The sequence below is a fragment of the Polypterus senegalus genome, chromosome 11 (genome assembly GCF_016835505.1).
Source record: "Polypterus senegalus isolate Bchr_013 chromosome 11, ASM1683550v1, whole genome shotgun sequence".
NCBI classification, from domain to species: domain Eukaryota; kingdom Metazoa; phylum Chordata; class Cladistia; order Polypteriformes; family Polypteridae; genus Polypterus; species Polypterus senegalus.
Window position 1 is genome coordinate 60,566,245 of NC_053164.1, and position 20,928 is coordinate 60,587,172.

General features: G+C 36.1%; 1 protein-coding gene across 2 annotated transcripts in view; it reads right to left on the minus strand.

Moving 5' to 3' along the window:
- LOC120539057 overlaps positions 1–18,281 on the minus strand; it is a 39,886-nt gene extending 21,605 nt beyond the window's left edge. For both annotated transcript variants that reach the window (XM_039768771.1, XM_039768770.1), the window contains exons 1-2: positions 18,045–18,281; positions 3,049–3,363 (exon numbers count right to left, since the gene is read on the minus strand). In XM_039768771.1, coding sequence (XP_039624705.1) covers positions 3,049–3,363; positions 18,045–18,117 — 388 coding nt within the window. In that variant the 5' untranslated portion in view covers positions 18,118–18,281. The remainder of the gene's footprint in view (positions 1–3,048; positions 3,364–18,044) is intronic.
- Between the last annotated feature and the right edge of the window lie 2,647 nt (positions 18,282–20,928).

Sequence of the window (20,928 nt, forward strand, 5' to 3'; positions counted from 1 at the left end):
AAAACAAGTGCACAGGTAGAAACTGGTCCTCAGTAAAATTTAGTCAAAGATTAGAAAACATTTATTTAATCCATAGATGTGAAGATTGAATTGCTAATCAGACAACAGTAATTTACGTACCTCTAAATCTCAACTTAATGATATTTTCAAAGTTTATGTGAATATAGACAAATGAATCATGTTCAACTGAGTGGCCTGTTCCCATGAAAAAATTCTTATGAGCTTTTGATAATTAAATCATCAGCAGAGTTTTTAAACTTTACCATACATTTATTAAGGCTTAACCATTTTATACTTTCTATATAGTCACTTTACATTTTTTGCTATCTTTTTGTTTCATATTTTATCTGCATATTTCTGAAGTTATTATTGTTATTTAAACCTCTGTGTCTGTATTGTATCATCTCAAATATTTAGTTTTATCCTGTGGTTTATGTTCTCAATTGTTATTCTATTTTATAAAATATCGTGAGTTTGTGATTATCCATCCATCCATTTTCTAACCCGCTGAATCCGAATACAGGGTCATGGGGGTCTGCTGGAGCCAATCCCAGCCAACACAGGGCACAAGGCAGGGACCAATCCTGGGCAGGGTGCCAACCCACCGCAGGACACACACAAACACGGGCCAATTTAGAATTGCCAATCCACCTAACCTGCATGTCTTTGGATTGTGGGAGGAAACCGGAGCGCCCAGAGGAAACCCACGCAGACACGGGGAGAACATGCAAACTCCAAGCAGGGAGAACCCGGGAAGCGAATCCGGGTCTCCTAACTGCAAGGCAGCAGCGCTACCACTGCGCCACCTTGCCGCCCTAGTTTGTGATTATGCACTTTATTATTATTATTATTATTAAAGGGTGGTGGTTGATTTGTTTTCAATTTCTATTTTTGTAAAATTGATCTGTTTGTATGTAACGTTGTATGATTTCAATAAAATCAATAAAATTATAAAAATGTAAAAAAAAAATTATTATTACAATTATTATTATTATATAGGATGAATATACTCTCTATAATAGAAAACAGTAGATTAGATTTATGGTAGCACATTAGAACATTTAAGAGTTTAAGACTTCACACTATGCGCTCAAATCGAATATGTTTACTTTTTACATTTAATACTTTGCATTTACTTAATTAAATTTCATCTGTTGCAAATCTGCCCAAGCCTGTATGCTATCCAAGTCGCTAAATAACAATGTAGCTGATTCTGATTCTTTGCCATTCCACCTAGTTTAGTTTCATCTGCAAACCTAACCATCTAATTGATTATTTTGTAGCGCCAGTACTAATCCCAGAGATACATTACTTTTATCATCACCTACTGTAATACTAAATCTAAACAGGTCTCCCCAATGTTGATCCTACAACACACTGTGCTAAAAAATCACTTATAATATATAAGAAGGCTCCTGTTGTTGTGTTCCACAATTTGTAAGGCTAACTCAGATATTATTTGGGTAATTAAAATCTGCTATGACTAATAACACCCCCCTCTAAACTCAGCTTTTTAATATTAATAAAAATATGTAAATTTAAACTAATGTCTGTATTAGAGAGTCTATAACACACTTGATCCCTAATGCTGTCTACTTGAATCCAAATATTCATACTAAGCTGTGGTTCACCACCTAACTGAAGTCTTTGAATTTAAGTTCGGTTTTACATAAATGATGATTCTGCCACCTTTTCAGTTTGTCTGTCTTTCTTAAATAATCTGTCTGTTATACTCCTAACCATGTTTATTATTAATCCAGTGTTTCTCTTATTCCTGTTATATGCTATGCGCAGCTACATATAATTCCAACTTATTTATTTTATTCTTAATACTCCTAGCATTAGGAGCATTAAAATGGGCTTGTGTGGTAGTTGGTATTGTTCATATATGGTAGTAGAAGTTTTTCATTCAATCAGACAATAAAGTAACAATACAGTACAGGATGGATATGCATTTGCACTTTAGTAATAGTTTGTAAACTTTTTCATGCAAAGGTACAAACCATCTAAGCTAAGAATTCACCAGCCAACCAATTTCAGAATCCTTGTCGCTATACATCATAGAGCCATTCATCCATTATCCAACCCGCTATATCCTAACTACAGGGTCATGGGGGTCTGCTGGAGCCAACCCCAGCCAACACAGGGCACAAGGCAGGAACAAATCCCGGACAGGGCACCAGCCCACCACAGGACACACACACACACACCAAGCACACACTAGGTACAATTTAGGATCGCCAATGCACCTAACCGACATGTCTTTGGACTGTAGAAGGAAACCCACGCAGACACGGGGAGAACATGCAAACTCCACGCAGAGAGGACCCGGGAAGCGAACCCGGGTTTCCTAACTGAGAGGCAGTAGCGGCCCTACATCATAGATGTAAAGTAAATATTGCATGAAAACAGAAAACACATGTAAAGAATGATTAGTACTTATATATTACTGTCAGCACTACAAAAGTCAGCAATCCCTTGCAGAATAAACAAAACTGGGACCGTGTAACACATGTGGCTTTATCTACTGAACCTCGAAAATGACTCCCTGTTCTTGAACCTCACATTACTTTCTGAATAATGACACAATGATATGGCATGATATAAATTTGACACAATACAGTAGTTGCAAGTTCACATTAGCATGCCATTATACAATAATACACAAATGATCTTAGAGATTGGTTTAATAAAGGAGTTTGGCTCATTCTCATTTGCAAAATTGCACAAAAGCTCACAGATAAAACAATGTTTCAGCTGCACAGAACATACACTTTCTTTTACTAAAATGAAGGACGCTTCCTGTTCTTGGGGTCTTTGTGTCTACTGATATATACTGTAAATATTTGTTAAAGTTAGATGATTTATATTAAATAATATTTATGTGGCAGCATTAAAAAATGATTACACACATCTATTTTAAAGACCACAGGGAAAATATTGAGCACAACGTAAGATCTAACCCTGGAAGCAGGAGCCAACCTTACCAGTCCATCCAAGTATTACTAATGTACAGTAGATACTCAATTGCTCAATGGAACAACTTACTTCTCAGGAGGACAAGAGAAATACTTGTCGTGTTAATGGGTTGACCTTTGTTATTTTCATATATCTGACAAGTGTAGAGGCCCACATCCTCAGGCTGTGCATTTTGTATCTTCAGAGTTGAATTTTGAAGCACCTCCAGTCTCTTTGCTCTCTGAGGATCATCACATTTTATTTTTCCTACTTCTGCTATGGTAACTGAGGATGCTGTTGGTGTTGATTTCTGAGCTAAAAGCCAGGTGAAAGTAGCCTTCTGGACTGTGGGCACAATTCTACAGGGCAAAGTCAATGTCATCCCAGGAGTGTAGTACTGCATTACTGCAAAGTACAGAAACACAACACAACATAAAATTACATTCTCACTAAAACAGATATAAATAATAAAGAATCCAGAAAATTTTCAGAAAATAAGTTTTGCTTGTTTTCTCCCTTACAAACAGAGGTACATTTATTTGATATATTTAACCAGAAGTGGGTCGTCAACCCTTTCTAATGTTTCTGCCAAGGGCGACCTTTACAAATAGGGTAAAATAATTAAAACCTTTGCTTACCTTATTTATCATTATTAATAGATTACAATCATTAAAATATGTAACACATTCACATCAATTGTGCAGACCTGTGGTCAGGAATTGTTCAATCATGAGGTAGAATGAGGCAGTATTTGTAAATCAATTTAAATAGGCATAAGCAACTGGTTTTGTTTGTAAAACTATGTGGTATATGCAGTATGGAGGAAATTTATTTTTCTTAGCTGTTGCCTGACTTTTATATTCTATAATTTCCTTTTTTAAAGGCGTTCTGCAAACTGTTTTGCGCATTTCTACCAGCCTGCTTTTAATATTTTTCCATGTAATTTCTCATTAAAGATCCAGGTTTGTTAATTTTGTTGACCACTGTCATCAGCCCAAAGTTCAATAAGTTTTTATAATTTGCCTGTGGACCAGAGTATTTGTGACTCCATTACACAAACAAGCAACTGAACAACTGTTTAAAAATATTCATTTAAAAAAGAATACATATAAATTGTAGTGCAATATAGGTTAAAATGTATTTTCCATTAAGCTAAAAGTCAGTAAATATCTAGCAATACATAGCATGAAAGTGTTTACAGTAATTTAACATACCAGAAAAAATGCCACAATTTAAAGAAGTTTTAAGACCAGCCATGACATTCCACTCCTTAAAATTCTGATGGATGTGGGAGCTCCGATTGTTCATTAGGCTTTTACACCACCAGTACCAAAGTTGTTAAAGGACAGCACAGACCACTTAGCATTGCCAAGTCAACTTGCACTGACCAGTGTGCAGACAGTTTGCATCAGTTGTCACTTCTTTTCATCAGGCACATTTCCGTACAGTTGGTGACAGAGAGACTCTTGAAAAGGCATTTCAGGATTTTCACAGAGTATACCTTATGTTAAAGCTATTTCTTAATATTTTTGTGGTGTTTTCTGTCCACCTTGACATTCATATAGTGAAACTATGTCAAATACAATTATCCTTTTTTCAAACTTCAATCAGAGATGCTAAATACTGATCTTTAGGCTACCTTAATGTCATACATACATTACACTGTGCTTAAGTGCAAACAGCAGCACCACCAGAGCCCACAGGGACTGACTATGGAAACCGTAAAATTTTCCGTAAAGTTTAAAGATAAGTCCTTTTAGTGAGTATGTGCAGTTGTATTGTGACATCAGTCATTCTGATCAAGACAAACTGCTCAGCCCAAGTGAGGTCTTCCCATCAGTGACAACAGCTGAGGTTATCATTTTAATGTCTAAAAGGACAAGATATGTTTGGATACAAATGTCTACTGTAGTCATTCTAAAGAATGTTCTTGTAATTAAATTTCACTTGTTGCTAAGTGTGCTTCTCACCACTCATGTTGGTATTGCATAATGCCAACGATGCGTTAAGGATGACATTCACAAACTAGTACATTTATAATTGAACTGGGCAATTCAAAGGAAACTTTTCAAATTTTAATAATACCATTTAAATTTAATAATGGAATAAACAACTTCAGAACTGTAATGTTTTTAGGTATTTAATTGGCCTTCTAGAGATTGTCACTCAGCTTCTTTTCTTAAAAGCAGACCATTTCCATTTCGTGTTATTGCATATTTGCACCTTTTGTACAACTCAAATGTTACTACTTGTTCAGTTGCTGAAAAGATTCCTGCTTTGTCTGTTATATTTATGTCAATTGTACATCAAGAAAAAAATGAAAAGTGGATAAAATAAACTCTAAACAATATGGTGGTCTGCAGTTTTTTCTTTGCTTTTTCAAGCTCTCTCACAATACACCATACACTCCAACAGTCACAGGCACAAAGTCTACAGTAGTTACACTTTCATCTGTGCTTTTTGTGAAACAAAAGATGTTTTCCATTATTGCTTCTCTGGGCTGCTGAAACATCACAAGTGTGCACATAATTGGGAATTGGCTAAAACCATCTTCAGTTAATTCGAATTACTTATGTTGAAACCTTGCTCTTTTAAGTGGGACATGTTTAGCTAAGTCTCTATTTTATAAATGTGCCTCAAAGAATACTGCTCTGATTTGTAGTGGAAAAGAGCCGTTACCTCTTATTACTGTTTGGCAAAAAAAAAAAAATCTAAGATACAACAACATCATAAATTTGGTCAAGTTTTTGGGGAAGTCAAGTCCATCAGCATTTGCCAGAAGATTAACTTGGACAATGTAACTTCACCTTCAGAGTATTCTACCAGAGCAGTCCTATTGATAGAGCAATGCCTGTCCAGACTGCTGCAAAATTCATGTCTGTCTTCAAGACTTTTATATATAAAATGAAAAGAAAAAGCAGACACACATGGAGAATGTACTTCATTCTGTGAGGAACCAACAATAAATCAGTAAGCAAATACCTTTGGTATCCCCAATCACTCTACCCTCACTAACAATACTCTGCATGGAGCTCAAAGGAAAAGGTTTAATTGAAAATAGCTAACAACACTACTACTACTTCTACTAGTACATTTAATTTTAAAGTGACATTATATTAACTTGTTGTGCCAGTCTCTTTTCAGTTTTTTTAACACACCTAGTTGAAATCTTAAATACCATTTTACAGTTCAAGTTAATAGTTGAGCTTTATCCATTAGTCTTGTTACCTTCTGGTATTTTATCTGATTATTGCCTTGCTCCTTGCTTTATAACTTTTTACTTGGGCTGTTATCATTGGTATGTCTCTGTTTGATATTTTACATTTAAAATGCCCCCAACCTCTTTTGATGTTTCCAGTTCTTGATTTCTTTCATTTGGTGTATTTTTATTTTGCTTTTAAGTTTGTTCATACTTCATTTTAATTTTGTTTGACATACTAAACAACTTGTAAAGAAGCATGTTGATAAAGGTAATATATGAGTAACTGCTAAGTGATTGACTGATTCAGGTTTTAGCAATGGCAATACAATGGCATCTTGCTGTCTCCTGGTACCTCCTTCGTGCTCCTGAGACCTAATTGGCATCCCGGAGGAGCTGGACTACCTGACTCGGCTATAGGTACCATAGCCAAAAGTGGGTTGTCATCCATTTCTAATGCTTCTGTCAAGGGTGGCTTTTAGAAACAGGCTAAAATAATCAAAATCTCATTATTCAAAACATGCAAATATTTAAACATCTAACACATTCATATTAAAATTTCTTGAAGGACATTGTGTTGGTCTGTTTCCAGGAATTGTTCAGTCATGAAATAGAATGAGACATTACCTGTATATTGATTTAAATAAACATAAGCATCATGTTTTTATTTGTATAGTTATATGGTATATACAATATGAAGGATTTTCACTGTGTACGCTATTGTCTTTAATACTCTTTTAAATTTATATAATCCTCTTATTTAAAAGGGTTTCTGCAGTTTGTTATACACTGCACATAATGCCAAATTCTACCAGTTTGTTTTAATATTTGTCCATCTAATTCCTCATTAAAGATCAATGTTTCTTAGTCCTGATGAACACTGTCATTAGCCCAAAATACAATAAGTGTTATTGCAATTTGTCTGTAGACTAGTGCATTTGTTACTCAAAACAAAACATAAAAACGGATTGCACAAAACAATACCCAACAATTTAAACAATTGTTTAAAAACAGCATCCAGAGCAGTAATGTTTCAACTACTGTTTTGTCACCTGCATTATGAAACAGGATGATAATGATAAGTGGACACAGTTTAACATGGCCTTGTTGAAGGCATTGACAGGTTCCCACATCAGCACGCACTGAGCAGGGGACAAGCAGGCAGTAATATTTTACAGGTAGTTCTAGGAAACTTTGGCAAAAAAGGTAGTAGAAATGAACTTTGAGCGAGACTTAACGTGGTTACACTTATTACTCACTTAATTTGACAAACCAGGCTTGTTCCACCTAGTTTTGGCTCCACCAAAGAGGATTAGGGCAACTCATGCTCAGTGACTGAGACGAGTGTCAAATCTTAGACTAATAATGAAGTTCCAAAAAATTTTGTGGGTAGAAAGTTAATGATACTCCCATTTAATGAATAACAAAGCCTCTGAATAAAAGTTCTGACTTTATGAGCATGTCTAATGATTTTAGTTACAATATTGTTTAAATGAATCTAATATGTTCATTTCAAAAATGGTAAAGAATTAAAATGTATACTGTCTATTGAAAATTCTAAGAATGTCATTTAAATGTTGTCTATGAGGTATAAAGCAACAAATATATAAAATGGTAATGCAAAATTGGTTAAAAAGGTCTTTTCCATTAAGCTAAAAGTTAGTAAATGTTTAGCAATAAGTAGAATGGAGGATTTTACAGTAAATTAAAATACAAGACGAAAGCCACACTTCAAAGACCTTTTTAACCCACCCATGACATTCCCACTCCTTGAAACTCTGAAGTATGCTGGAGCTCGGATTGTATATTAGGCTTTTACACCACTAGTCACAACTATAACTAGTAACACTAGTTATAAAAGGACAGAACAGGCCCCTTGGTTTATTTTGTGTATGGTGTTTCTATGAGAGATACAGGTGTAATGGGCAATGAACTCTCTGCACAGATCATGGAGCATACAAGTACACTGGGATTTTGGGCTTTATGGAGAACTGACTTAAACTTGACATGCCTGACACTGTTTTAGAGGTCTACGATCTGATGGGCCCCAACAAATTATTGGTTTTTGGGTCATGTTCAGGCCTTTGTTTTAATATTAAACAATGGGCTCAGGTTTTTTACTCAACTTTTTAAAATGAGTTTTTTTTTTAATAGCCCCTCTCCTGTAATTTTTGCCACCACCATTTTCACCACAAACAACCCATGACCCCCACTCCTCATTTGATTCCACGGGCATATTGAACCTGTTTGTTGACCAATTATAGTACGTCCTGTCAATGGACAAAATAAGGCGTAAAATTGCAAATAGAGAACTACTCAAAATGCCATATATGTTGTAAATGGCATAACTAGGAAACAGTTATGACCTTGTTATAACAAAAGAGAAACAACTCTCTGGCTATGTACAGTATAAAGCATCCTCTGCTCTTCTGAGTTACAATAACAAAAGAACTGGCACATCTCCTCCTCAGTGACATGTGCATTGTGGGTGAAGCCGCTCAATTACTAAAGCATGTATTAGCAATCAGAGGCAAACTTCCATGTCACAGTACTTCTTTGCATCTGTTAAGTCAAGGCAAGTATTTCTGATAAGTGCATAGACTTTTGCCATCAGGATATTAGACCTTTTGCCATAATAGCAGGAAAAGGTTTTATTGATCTAGCACTGGAAGTTATAAACTTGAGAGCTAGCCATTGTCAAGTTCCAGCCGAAAGTATGTTACCAGATCCTACTCCCATCTCTCATAAATGTAAGGAGATTGCAGTGACAAAAATCAGGGAGTTGTCAGAGAAATTTAAGAGATCATGGCTGATATTATTTGCAGAATGACCACAGACATGTGGTCCGATGATTACTGTAAGATCAGTTACCTCACAATTACCTGCCACTATGTCACACTAGAGTATAAGCATAAAAGCAGGGTGCTTACTAGTGGAATATTCCCCCTTTCAGAAGCAGGTGGCAACATATGGAAAGAGTTTAATCGACAGTTTGTCCATGAGCTTCGATTTAATGCTGTTGTTATGAACAAAGTTGCCTGGGTTACTGATCAAGGACCAAACATCATTTCTGCACTCATACTCTATTGTCACTTGGACTGTCAGGATCATGTACAGTATACAATACTGTTCTCAAATATGCACTAGATGTTAACAAGCTTTCAGATGTTGTCCCAGAAATTGCAGGGACATTGCTGGCAGTAAAGGCCTTAGTGAAATACGTGAAGCAAACAGGTCTAGTAAACCAGCTGACAATAAACAGGCATATGTCAGACACCAGGTTTAGTACAGTTTTTCTCACCTTGAAGTCAAGGATATGTGCATTGAGTTTTGACAAAAGCATCAAAGCCGCAGGAAACCCAAAGAATTGATAACATACTGTAGCCCCAGATGTCCTAGACTTCCTTATGGAATTTTTTTGCCCATTTTAGCAGGCTCAGAGGGAAACTGGAAGGTGACTCATACAATACACTTCATCTGGTCATATTATGCCACAAGATACTTAAATGTCTTACAAATGCATGGATAAAGACAGACCACATCAAGCAATAATCCACAAAAGACATCTGGAATGGATAAATAAAAAGTTAAACATAGGGCCAGTGCAGAAACTTAATATATTCTTATAGCTTATAGAGCATCTTCATCCTTCACATCTTATATAACTCGGTGATGGCCAATGCAATTTTTTATACTGTGGTGTGCTGGGCTGGTAATATCATTTCAAAAGAGGCCCACCTAATCAACAGGCTAAGAAAAAAGGCAAGCTTAGTTATAGAACACTGTCTGGACCCCCTGGAGGTAGTAGCCATTATGAACAGTGCTGCACATCCTCTCTCTGACACACTAACACTGAGGACTTCCAGCCAATGAATTATTCAGCAGAAGTGTGTCAAGAAACGCTACTTGGGCTCCTTTAAACCAACAGCAATAAGTCACTGCAACTGTAACTGCCAAGTCAGAGGCTTTCTTTCTTTTCAATTTTCTTGATTGATAGTCATTCTGGTGTGTTTTCAGACCTAAGTACAGTATATGTGTATATTGATTTATTTACGTATTAATGTATATATTTATTTAAAGAGCTTCTGTAAAAAGTCAAATTACGCCCTATAAAGATCTGATCTATCTATCTATCTATCTATCTATCTATCTATCTATCTATCTATCTATCTATCTATCTGTACCTTTTGCAATTTGTAACACCTTCAAAGAATTGGTTTACTATAATATTACATGCTACATCATTTTGCATATTACACGGTCATTCACCTACATGCAACTTCATTGATTCAAATATTTATTGTAGAATGCTTTCAAATCAATGTCAAATTAGTGTCTAAATAAAAAAATGCCACAGGCAATCCATTGCTGTTACAGAAATAAAAGCATTAGTATAACAGCTGTTAACAAAGCACTTAACCAAATGTTGTTTTTTTTTTAATTTGAGAAAATACTGAATTTTGTCACAGTGAATTACAGAATTAGCTGAATGTCACTGTAATAATTCTAACAGCAACCAGCAGATATGTACCATAAATTTATAGCTCACTGCAAAGCCGTACGATGCAGGCCTCTCTTCTAAATGGTGGCTAACACACAAATTCCAAATATCATGTGCATATCAGTGGTAGTCTGAGTTCTGCACGTCTCCGTCTTCAAATGCAATATGCATAAGGACCCTCTTCAATTTATCATCAGAGGTGTGAGAAACATTTGAAAAATATTACCTTATAATTTAATCAGCTTCTGCCTGCTTATCCTGGTGACAGTAGTATTATAGTTAAGACACATTATTTTTTGTTTGATACTTAACAGGAATATAACATGATGCATATACAATATTACTAAGGCATACAAATGATTCAAAAGGTCCTTTAAAGTTAAAACAAAGTGTGAATCCATCATTATGGTATACATCTCTTACTGGAACAAATGATCTTTGATGGCAAGCTGGTAAGCCATAACTGTACAAAAGTGTATAAGAATAATACCGAGTACATTGTTTATTTTGTTGGTATGCAGGCTCATCTTTATGTTGGCTGAGTGAGAGGCTGAATTTATAAATTCAGTGAAAATGAACAAGCATTAGCTTGAGGATAACTGCATTACAAATGTCTCAAGAAAAAAAACCAAAACAAAATCTAAATGTAATGTCCACTGATAAAAAAATAAAATATATAGGGTGTTAACAAAGGAATGTTCTAGTATTTCAAAAAATGTATTTAGAGTAATTTGTATGTATGATACTTGCTTAAATAACACAATATACTGTATTTACTTCAACAAAACTCAGATAAGACAATGTTGCATTACAGCTTCAGTATACAATGACCACAAAGACATCACAGTGAATGGAACCCAACTGTCTAGGATTACTGTATTAAAAAGATTAAAACTGTCAAAATACCAGTGTTTGGCAGCATTAATACTGGAATCATTGAATGGTGTAATCAGTCTTTCAGTAATTTTGTAACCAACTTAGTCCTGAACAGGGTAGGGTGCTTCAAACTATCCCAGCTAGCACAGGGTACAAGGCAGGAACAAACCCTGGACTGGGCGCCAGTCCATCACAGGGCAAACACACACATACAGACACAACCCCAACCACCCACTAGGGCCAATTTAGGATCGACAATTCACCTAACCTGCATGTCTTTGGACGGTGGGAGGAAACCGGAGCACTCAGAGGAAATGCACACAAATACGTGGAGGACATGCAAACTCCACGTAGGGAGGACCCAGGACATGAACCTTGGTCTCCTGACTGCGAGGCCACTGCAGTGTGCAATATCAGTAAAAAGCAAAATAAACGAAAAGACCTCCTGTGAAGAAAAAACCTTTAGAGGATTGTTTTCTGTTTTAAGTTTAGGTACTAAATCATTATTTACTGTCAAGCATCCTCCAGCATATAGATGGTCACCGCAAACTTTTCATGGTTCTCTACATCATGGGCCTTGTAGGAATGCTTTTATCACTCTCTCAACATTTTTTTAGATTTTTGTTGGTGGAGAAGAGAGATGCCATTAACAAATTGTTTTATAGATACACTTCTGTGTTTTCTGATGGCATACATAGCATTGACCTTTTCCACTCTACAGTTGTAGGAAACTTCACGCTGACCACATGCTGATATATATATCCTGCCAAAGAAAGCTCAGAATAAGAAGTAGTCATCTCTTGTATTCTTTATTTATTTTTGTCTTTTCTAAACCAGAAGTAATACCCAGGTTAGCATCTTTTCTTCTGGGAAAAGTGCCTTCTTGATAACACAGTTATAAAAGTTCAAAGATTTAATATTGCTGCTTTGAAAAGGCAGGATGCACCTTCTCAAAGCAAACTCTGCATTTCTATTGTATTGATTTATTTAGAGGATGTACAGTGGTGTGAAAAACTATTTGCCCCCTTCCTGATTTCTTATTCTTTTGCATGTTTGTCACACAAAATGTTTCTGATCATCAAACACATTTAACCATTAGCCAAATATAACACAAGTAAACACAAAATGCAGTTTTTAAATTATGGTTTTTATTATTTAGGGAGAAAAAAAGTCCAAACCTACATGGCCCTGTGTGAAAAAGTAATTGCCCCCTTGTTAAAAAATAACCTAACTGTGGTGTATCACACCTGAGTTCAATTTCCGTAGCCACCCCTAGGCCTGATTACTGCCATACCTGTTTCAATCAAGAAATCACTTAAATAGGAGCTGCCTGACATTGAGAAGTAGACCAAAAGCACCTCAAAAGCTAGACATCATGCCAAGATCCAAAGAAATTCAGGAACAAATGAGAACAGAAGTAATTGAGATCTACCAGTCTGGTAAAGGTTATAAAGCCATTTCTAAAGCGAACCACAGTGAGAGCCATTATCCACAAATGGCAAAAACATGGAACAGTGGTGAACCTTCCCAGGAGTGGCCGGCCGACCAAAATTACCCCAAGAACACAGAGACGACTCATCCGAGAGGTCACAAAAGACCCCAGGACAACGTCTAAAGAACTGCAGGCCTCACTTGCCTCAATTAAGGTCAGTGTTCACGACTCCACCATAAGAGAGAGACTGGGCAAAACGGCCTGCATGGCAGATTTCCAAGACGCAAACCACTGTTAAGCAAAAAGAACATTAGGGCTCGTCTCAATTTTGCTAAGAAACATCTCAATGATTGCCAAGACTTTTGGGAAAATACCTTGTGGACTGATGAGACAAAAGTTGAACTTTTGGAAGGCAAATGTCCCGTTACATCTGGCGTAAAAGGAACACAGCATTTCAGAAAAAGAACATCATACCAACAATAAAATATGGTGGTGGTAGTGTGATAGTCTGGGGTTGTTTTGCTGCTTCAGGACCTGGAAGGCTTGCTGTGATAGATGGAACCATGAATTCTACTGTCTACCAAAAAATCCTGAAGGAGAATGTCCGGCCATCTGTTCGTCAACTCAAGCTGAAGCGATCTTGGGTGCTGCAACAGGACAATGACCCAAAACACACCAGCAAATCCACCTCTGAATGGCTGAAGAAAAACAAAATGAAGACTTTGGAGTGGCCTAGTCAAAGTCCTGACCTGAATCCAATTGAGATGCTATGGCATGACCTTAAAAAGGCGGTTCATGCTAGAAAACCCTCAAATAAAGCTGAATTACAACAATTCTGCAAAGATGAATGGGCCAAAATTCCTCCAGAGCGCTGTACAAGACTCATTGCAAGTTATCGCAAACGCTTGATTGCAGTTATTGCTGCTAAGGGTGGCCCAACCAGTTATTAGGTTCAGGGGCAATTACTTTTTCACACAGGGCCATGTAGGTTTGGATTTTTTTTCTCCCTAAATAATAAAAACCATCATTTAAAAACTGCATTTTGTGTTTACTCGTGTTATATTTAACTAATGGTTAAATGTGTTTGATGATCAGAAACATTTTGTGTGACAAACATGCAAAAGAATAAGAAATCAGGAAGGGGGCAAATAGTTTTTCACACCACTGTATACTGTACATTGGTGATGTTGACATGCTCTTATATCCTCCTTAATACCAATGTGTTTTCATTCAAAATGGGTTCTCAAATTAGTTTTTAACTTTCCACTCCACTATGTATTTACTTTACTCTTGTCTGCTTCTGTCATTATACTTTAGTTGTAGATGGCATTAAGGCCATTGTTGAAAAATGTAGTAGTAGAAAAGACCCAGTTAATGATTAAGGAAGGGGAACAAATACCTATGAAGGAGGTAATGAAGAACCATCCTATGATGAAGTTGAAGGTCATGGATGTCGAATAAAGAGACAACACAGGTGTGATTGGTAATAGAGGCTGAGGTGTGGATAACTGTGAAGGAGGCCGATAAACGGACTAACTAGTGTTGGAACATCAGACATCAGTACCTGTGAGGAGTGTAAAGCAAGTCCTGCTGGTGATGGACAAAAAGGAGTGTAATGTCAGTGACAGGGTCTGCACAGCGTCCGTTGATGAGGGTTGTCAGTGTGGGTGCTGTTGAAGGATGTAGTGCAGGCCTGGCTGAGGACTGAGGTTGATTGTATTTTGGATTATGATGTTTAAACTGTGAGGCAGCATAGTGGTGTAGTAGTAGCACTGCTGCACTGTAACAAGTACTGTAGAGTGAGGATCAAGTCCTTGCTACTCCCTGCATGGCATTTCTGTGTCCATTTCCTCCATGTGCTTTGGTTCTTTCCTACAGAAAGACATGCAGGTTAAGTGAATTTATGATGCTAAGTTGGCACATGCTGAGTGTGTGTGTGGGTTTCACTGTGGAATGGACTGGCATCCTCTCCAGGTGTTGTTCCTGCCTCGTGCTTTATGCTTGCTGAGAGGCTCCAGCTGCCCCACAACCATGCCCTGGATAAGCAGGTTATGAAAATGGATGAATGAAAATTTTAATTGTACCCTTTTAATTACAGTGGCTGAATAACAGTAATAATGAAATTGTGCTTCTTCACAACAATTCAAGTTACATATTATAATAAAGTAAGTTAAAAATAAAAAAAAGTTAGTGGCATTGATCATAAGATTGGTGTTATCTACCTATGTTGTTGAATATGTAATTAAAAAAATGTATTTAAAGAAAATAGCGTGGCATACAATCAAGTTGAACATACAGAACAAATGACTTTATAGTAAATCTAGGAAAACAAAAATTAAAAGATACCCCCATAAAAAGAAGAAAATTAAACTAGCATCAGACTAATCTTAAAGATTTTGTAATAAATTCATTTTTTCCATATCAATCAGTATTTTTCGCTTTGTATCATTTACTGACAGAGAGAGTATTTTAGCAAATGAAGGAAGCTGTCCTCTAAATTTACTTCTATAACAACACCCATACAAACACCAACGATGCTTTGAAGCTGATGGTTTGGCTGCATTTAATTTGTGAAACTGCAAGGATTGTTCACTATACTTATTATTTTTGGTCAAAAACACTTAACGTATTACTAAAATACTTAAGAAATACTTAAGTCATACATGTACAAGCATAAAATAATAAGCATTAAAAATATATGAATTAGGTAATATGTAAAATAAAAATATAGGACATTAGCATGCTATAAAGTGAGAAACCTGGTCAAAGGTCCTGTATGTACTGTAAACCTAAAGTAATTACAATTAGAGCAATTTTGTAAGTTGACATAATTGCAATAATAGTTTCCAAATTTTCCTGGTAACTCCATGCTTAATCTAATGCAAGCTCATGTTAGCCTGGAGCCTAACCCGACAGCATCACTGTAAGTGGAGCCATAGCAACATAGTTCAGGTGATATGATATACTGTACTACAATATCTGATATGTGCTGAGACCACCTGGTTTTGCATGTTAGGACTGACTTGAGTATGTTAAGCACATTATGGATCAGGAAGTGTATTGAAAAAGCTGGCACATAACTGACCACATTTGTTTGGTTTTTGTTTTTATGATAGATATTTTTTCTCAGTTTCAGTTGTGGCTTAAACAGCAGCTCTGTTGAATTTCCAAAAAATGAGTCCTAACTTGCTGTGTGATATAAAAATAGCTTTGCAGTATCTGCCCCCTGCTCCTTTGACATCTTGTTGGTAAACCTATCTAACGCTTCGGCAGAATGAAGCCTTTTCTGTTCAACTCTGAGTTTTCTTGGTCTACTTGGTAAGACCTTGTTTTTTTGTTTTAATCAATGTTTAATATTTTTTTCAAAAAAATTAATGTAGATGTCAACAATGCTTTAAAGACTGCTTTTAAAGCCATCATTAAACAAATTACTTCTTTTCAAACTGTTTTCAAAATTGACTTTAAGATCTCATTTTACCAACTTCATCAACACCACCTGATGACATAATATTAATAAAATGTGATGTGCTAAAATGATTGGTGCACAATATTTGAATTAAATTCCCCTCTGCCATGACATGGCAAGAATTAACCTTTACAAACTTTACTTTAGAGCTATGCAGGCATCGCTGAAAACAAATACACCCAACCTTACTGAATACCATAGCTTCTCTGGTGTCAATTTTTATGTTGGATCTTTTCTTCTTCTTTCTGTTCTGCTGTCACTTAGTTCAAGATTGTTAATTGAAAAACAAATGTGTAGATCTGGATTTTTGTACTTTTGGAATGGCCTAGCGGCACTACATAAAAACGGTGGCTTTAAATGGTTCACAGAGGCAAACTGAGTAATTATTCATAGTTACAGGTAGAATACTCCACAATTCTAAGGAAGAAATCTCCTTCTCAGGGCAACTGGGTCATAGCCAAACACCGTGGATCACCATATTGAAGACTTGTTTATCATTATTCATTGTTATCTGTGTCTTCAACTTACCTGTGTAGACAAGTTTTCAGTGATGTTTTTGGTCCATTTCAATTTTTTTTAAAGCTGATCTCTTTCTTTTGTTTAGGATTTTTATTAGTGTGTGCCTCTTACTCGTATTTTAGTTATTTCTATACATGTATTATTTATCTTTTTCATTTGGTTGGTGTTATTTTCTGTTATGGTCATATTTTATTTTACTATATATTTGTACTAATCATATACTAGATTACTTTGTGAAGTATGCTTTACTATTGTACAAATTTTAAGAATATTCATGATGATGACAGGGTAATGCTGGTCCATTCAGATGTTTACTAGACTGGAATTCAAACCGAGACCACTGAAATTATAAGGGAGCATTTGATAATTAATCTGACAGACGTCTTTGAAATATAAAAAAAAAGCTGGAGTACCCAAAGAAAACGTCATGAAGACACAAGGAGACTATGTAACCTCAACACAGACAGCCATTATGTACAGAATGCAAACCAAGGACCCGCGATCAGTGGGACAACAGCATTAATAATTGTTTTGCCATGATGACCCCAAAATCTTATATATCAGATTAAAACCTAATTAAACACAGTACAATCATATACACATTTTCAAAATGTTTGCTCCTGTTACCACAGCAAAAATTTGTACAAATTGCTAAATAAATATGTAATACTTAATCACACCAGCTTTTAATAATTAGTGCTGGCATATTTAAAATATAATTAGCAATATTCCACATCTAGTTTTTTCTCATTTTTAAAGATAGATAGATAGATAGATAGATAGATAGATAGATAGATGTAAGAGACACTATAAGACAGACAGACAGACAGACAGGCAGACAGACAGACAGATAGATAGATAGATAGATAGATAGATAGATAGATAGATAGATAGATAGATACTTCATGCAGAAAGCTTTACCATAACTTTGTTTCATTTGGTATTACACATCTTCACTCCACTTGTGATTCATAATCAGAGAAAGGCAGATCATTGTGTTCAGAAGAAATCTTGCTTACTAACCTTTCATTCTTTACATGTGGAAACTCATTTTTTAAAATGAAAATTTAATATGTTTAAAATTTTTACTCACCATATGCCATGGTGTCTAAAACCAGCCAAATAGCAAAGAAATAAAGAGTCCAACAAGACATTATGGTGTTCATTTAGTGTCACTTGCGCTTCTGTTTTTCTGATGCTTTTCTTCAGTAAAGAACTTCTAAAATATGGAAGTAATACGCAGATGGCTCTATTTCCTATTAAGCAATGCAGGTTAAAAGAGGATCTTTGTAGAAATCAGTGTTTGCTTTATGGTGCAGACATCTTTACAGTGCAGACGTCTTTTGGTTGTCATTGAAGCAAATGCCATAAATGGTCTTTATATGTCTCACTGTTTTCTTTCTTGCTAGTACTATACAACTCCTCCCTCAAAATAACTACAGCAAATAGATATTCAGAGTGGTTATTTAACAGTTTAAGAAGTGTATTCAAGAGAGAACGAACATTCTATTCTAAACTGGATGACAAGGTGAAAAAATATTTGTTACGGCAGTGTGTTTTGTCTGTGACAACAGAAAGTGTTATAAATTTTGTGTGAATTAAAGAATTGCTTCATTGAAAATCTAGTTTGTTTAACCACCTACTGCAGGAGCTTACAGTCCTCTACAATGACGTTGCCATACCAGATGATGGTGCATCTTGATAAAATTCTCTCCACTGTGTACCCATAGAATTCAGTTTGGATCTGGCGGGACAGGATGTCCTCACAAAGTGAAGGTGCTCTTGGTGCTTTTTAACAGGATATTGTTATGATTGGTGTTTTTCAATCACTTTTTGTGAGATTTCCTGAGGTTTTCAAAGAAAGTTTGTCTGTTGTAGAGAATTATAACCTAAATGTTCTGTTTGAATGGAAGTATTGTTTCAGCAAAAATCTGGGTCTGTTTAACCACCCACTGGTTCATTGTGTGGCGGGTACATGCTCCCAATCTCTGATGGTGGTTACAGTCCTCTACAGTGAATTTTCCATACCCGGTGATGATGTCTCTACTCAGTATTCTATCCACTGTGAGGATTTGGCAGGACAGGCTGTCCTCAAAAAGTAAATTGTTTTTGATCTTTCTTAACAAGACATTGTTGTAATTGGTATTTTTCTTTAAATCTTTATAATATGTCCTGCAGTGTTTTGGACAAAGTATGCATCCTTTTGGGGTTGTATTATCTCAAGAACTCAATTATGGACTTTTCATCTAGAAAAAAGAATTATTTCACCATTATGCCAGAATGCCACTTTGTTAAGTTACAGGTGCCTCCATTTTGAAATGTTAACATTATTGGTTGCAATGGCAATCGTCCCAGAGTACTCTGGAACATCATTGGAGTGAAAGTATAAAGGTTGACATATGCATGTAGTAAAAATTTATAACCGGTTTCTTGGTTTTTCCTGATGTTAAGGTGCAGACAATTATCTTTGCACCAAGAAACAAAGTTCTCCACCTGACTCCAAAACTGTGTCTTATCTCCTTATCAATACACCCCATAAGCGCAAAAACTATCTGAGAAATTCTGCAAATGAGGTTACTTGATGTTGTATTTATATCTGTAGGTGTAGAGAGTGAAGAGAAAATGTGACAGGACTGTTCCTTGTGATGCTCCAGAGTTGCTTACATTGGTATCAGAAACACAGTCCTTGAGTCTCCTAAACTGCGTTCTGCCCGACAGATACTCCATTATCCAGGACACCATAGGCTCATCCATCTACATATCTCTGAGTTTACCCCATTAACAGTGATAGTTGGACGGTATGGAAAGCACTGGAGAAATCAAAAATCATACTCCTCACGGTTCTTTGTTCAGGTGAGAAGAAGCCTTGTTGAGCAGATAAATGCATCCTTTGAACCACTGAACATTAACTACAGTACAATAAAAACAGTACATTAAATAACAAAACTGATAGCAATAATACATGATCAAGAATCTATTTTTCTTAAGGACAACAAGTCTTTAATTTCTTTTACACAGTCTAGATACTAATATAAATATGGTTTTACATTTAAATAACTTGGCTTCCATGAAGTTATGAAGTGTCCACTCAACCTTGAAAACAAACAGCACTCTGCCAGTTAAACTTTTACAACAACAAATTAAAAATTTGAAGTGATTCTGATCTTCATGGCTGTTGGGGGCTTTGGGTGGTCATTTTGACAGAGGTGGTATAAACATACTAAAATCCACTTCAGCTGCAGTCGATTAATATTGCCCAATGCCAAATGCAGTACCATGCACACCATATATAAGTGTGATTTTATGATTGTTGTAGGCTCTCCTAATAGGTCAGAATCAATCAATAGCGCTTGCATATTTACATTAACAAAGGTAAAACAATACATTTATTGTAAATTTTTTGAATGAATGACATACGTAGGACGAGGTCTCATAGTGTGAATTCGGAACAACACCTGGCGCTGTGTGTTGGTGCTTTGAAATACAATTGAGTCTCGATAGTGTGAAGTGAACCAGAGAAAAAGCACCAATGAACAACAACGACACGCTGGCCACAGGGAGATCCACTCGACCAAAGCATGTCGGTGAGTTGACTGACATGAACGCACAGCTCGCTTCCAATTCAGGTCACGTGTAATAACCGTGAGGAGCAAACGAAAACTCATATGTTCTCTCTGTCGCTCAGTGATGCTATTCTGAACTTGTTCGACTCTTACTTGAAATGGGTCTAGCTGCAGACGACACTCTTGTCCAGCTCCAAGTAGATATTGCTGCATACCAGAGTAAAATGTATTGTGGCAGCCTGGAGATCTCTAGCTGTCGTTTTTTATGTCGTCACGAAAAACGTCATCATATGACTTGCTAGAAGTAGTTGAATAGGAGATTAATAAAAGGTAAAGTATCACTTCCAGTTGAAGCCCAAAAGTTGATTGAAATCTACATTTTGTAGTGTAAAAGATAGCCCAGCCACAGACAGA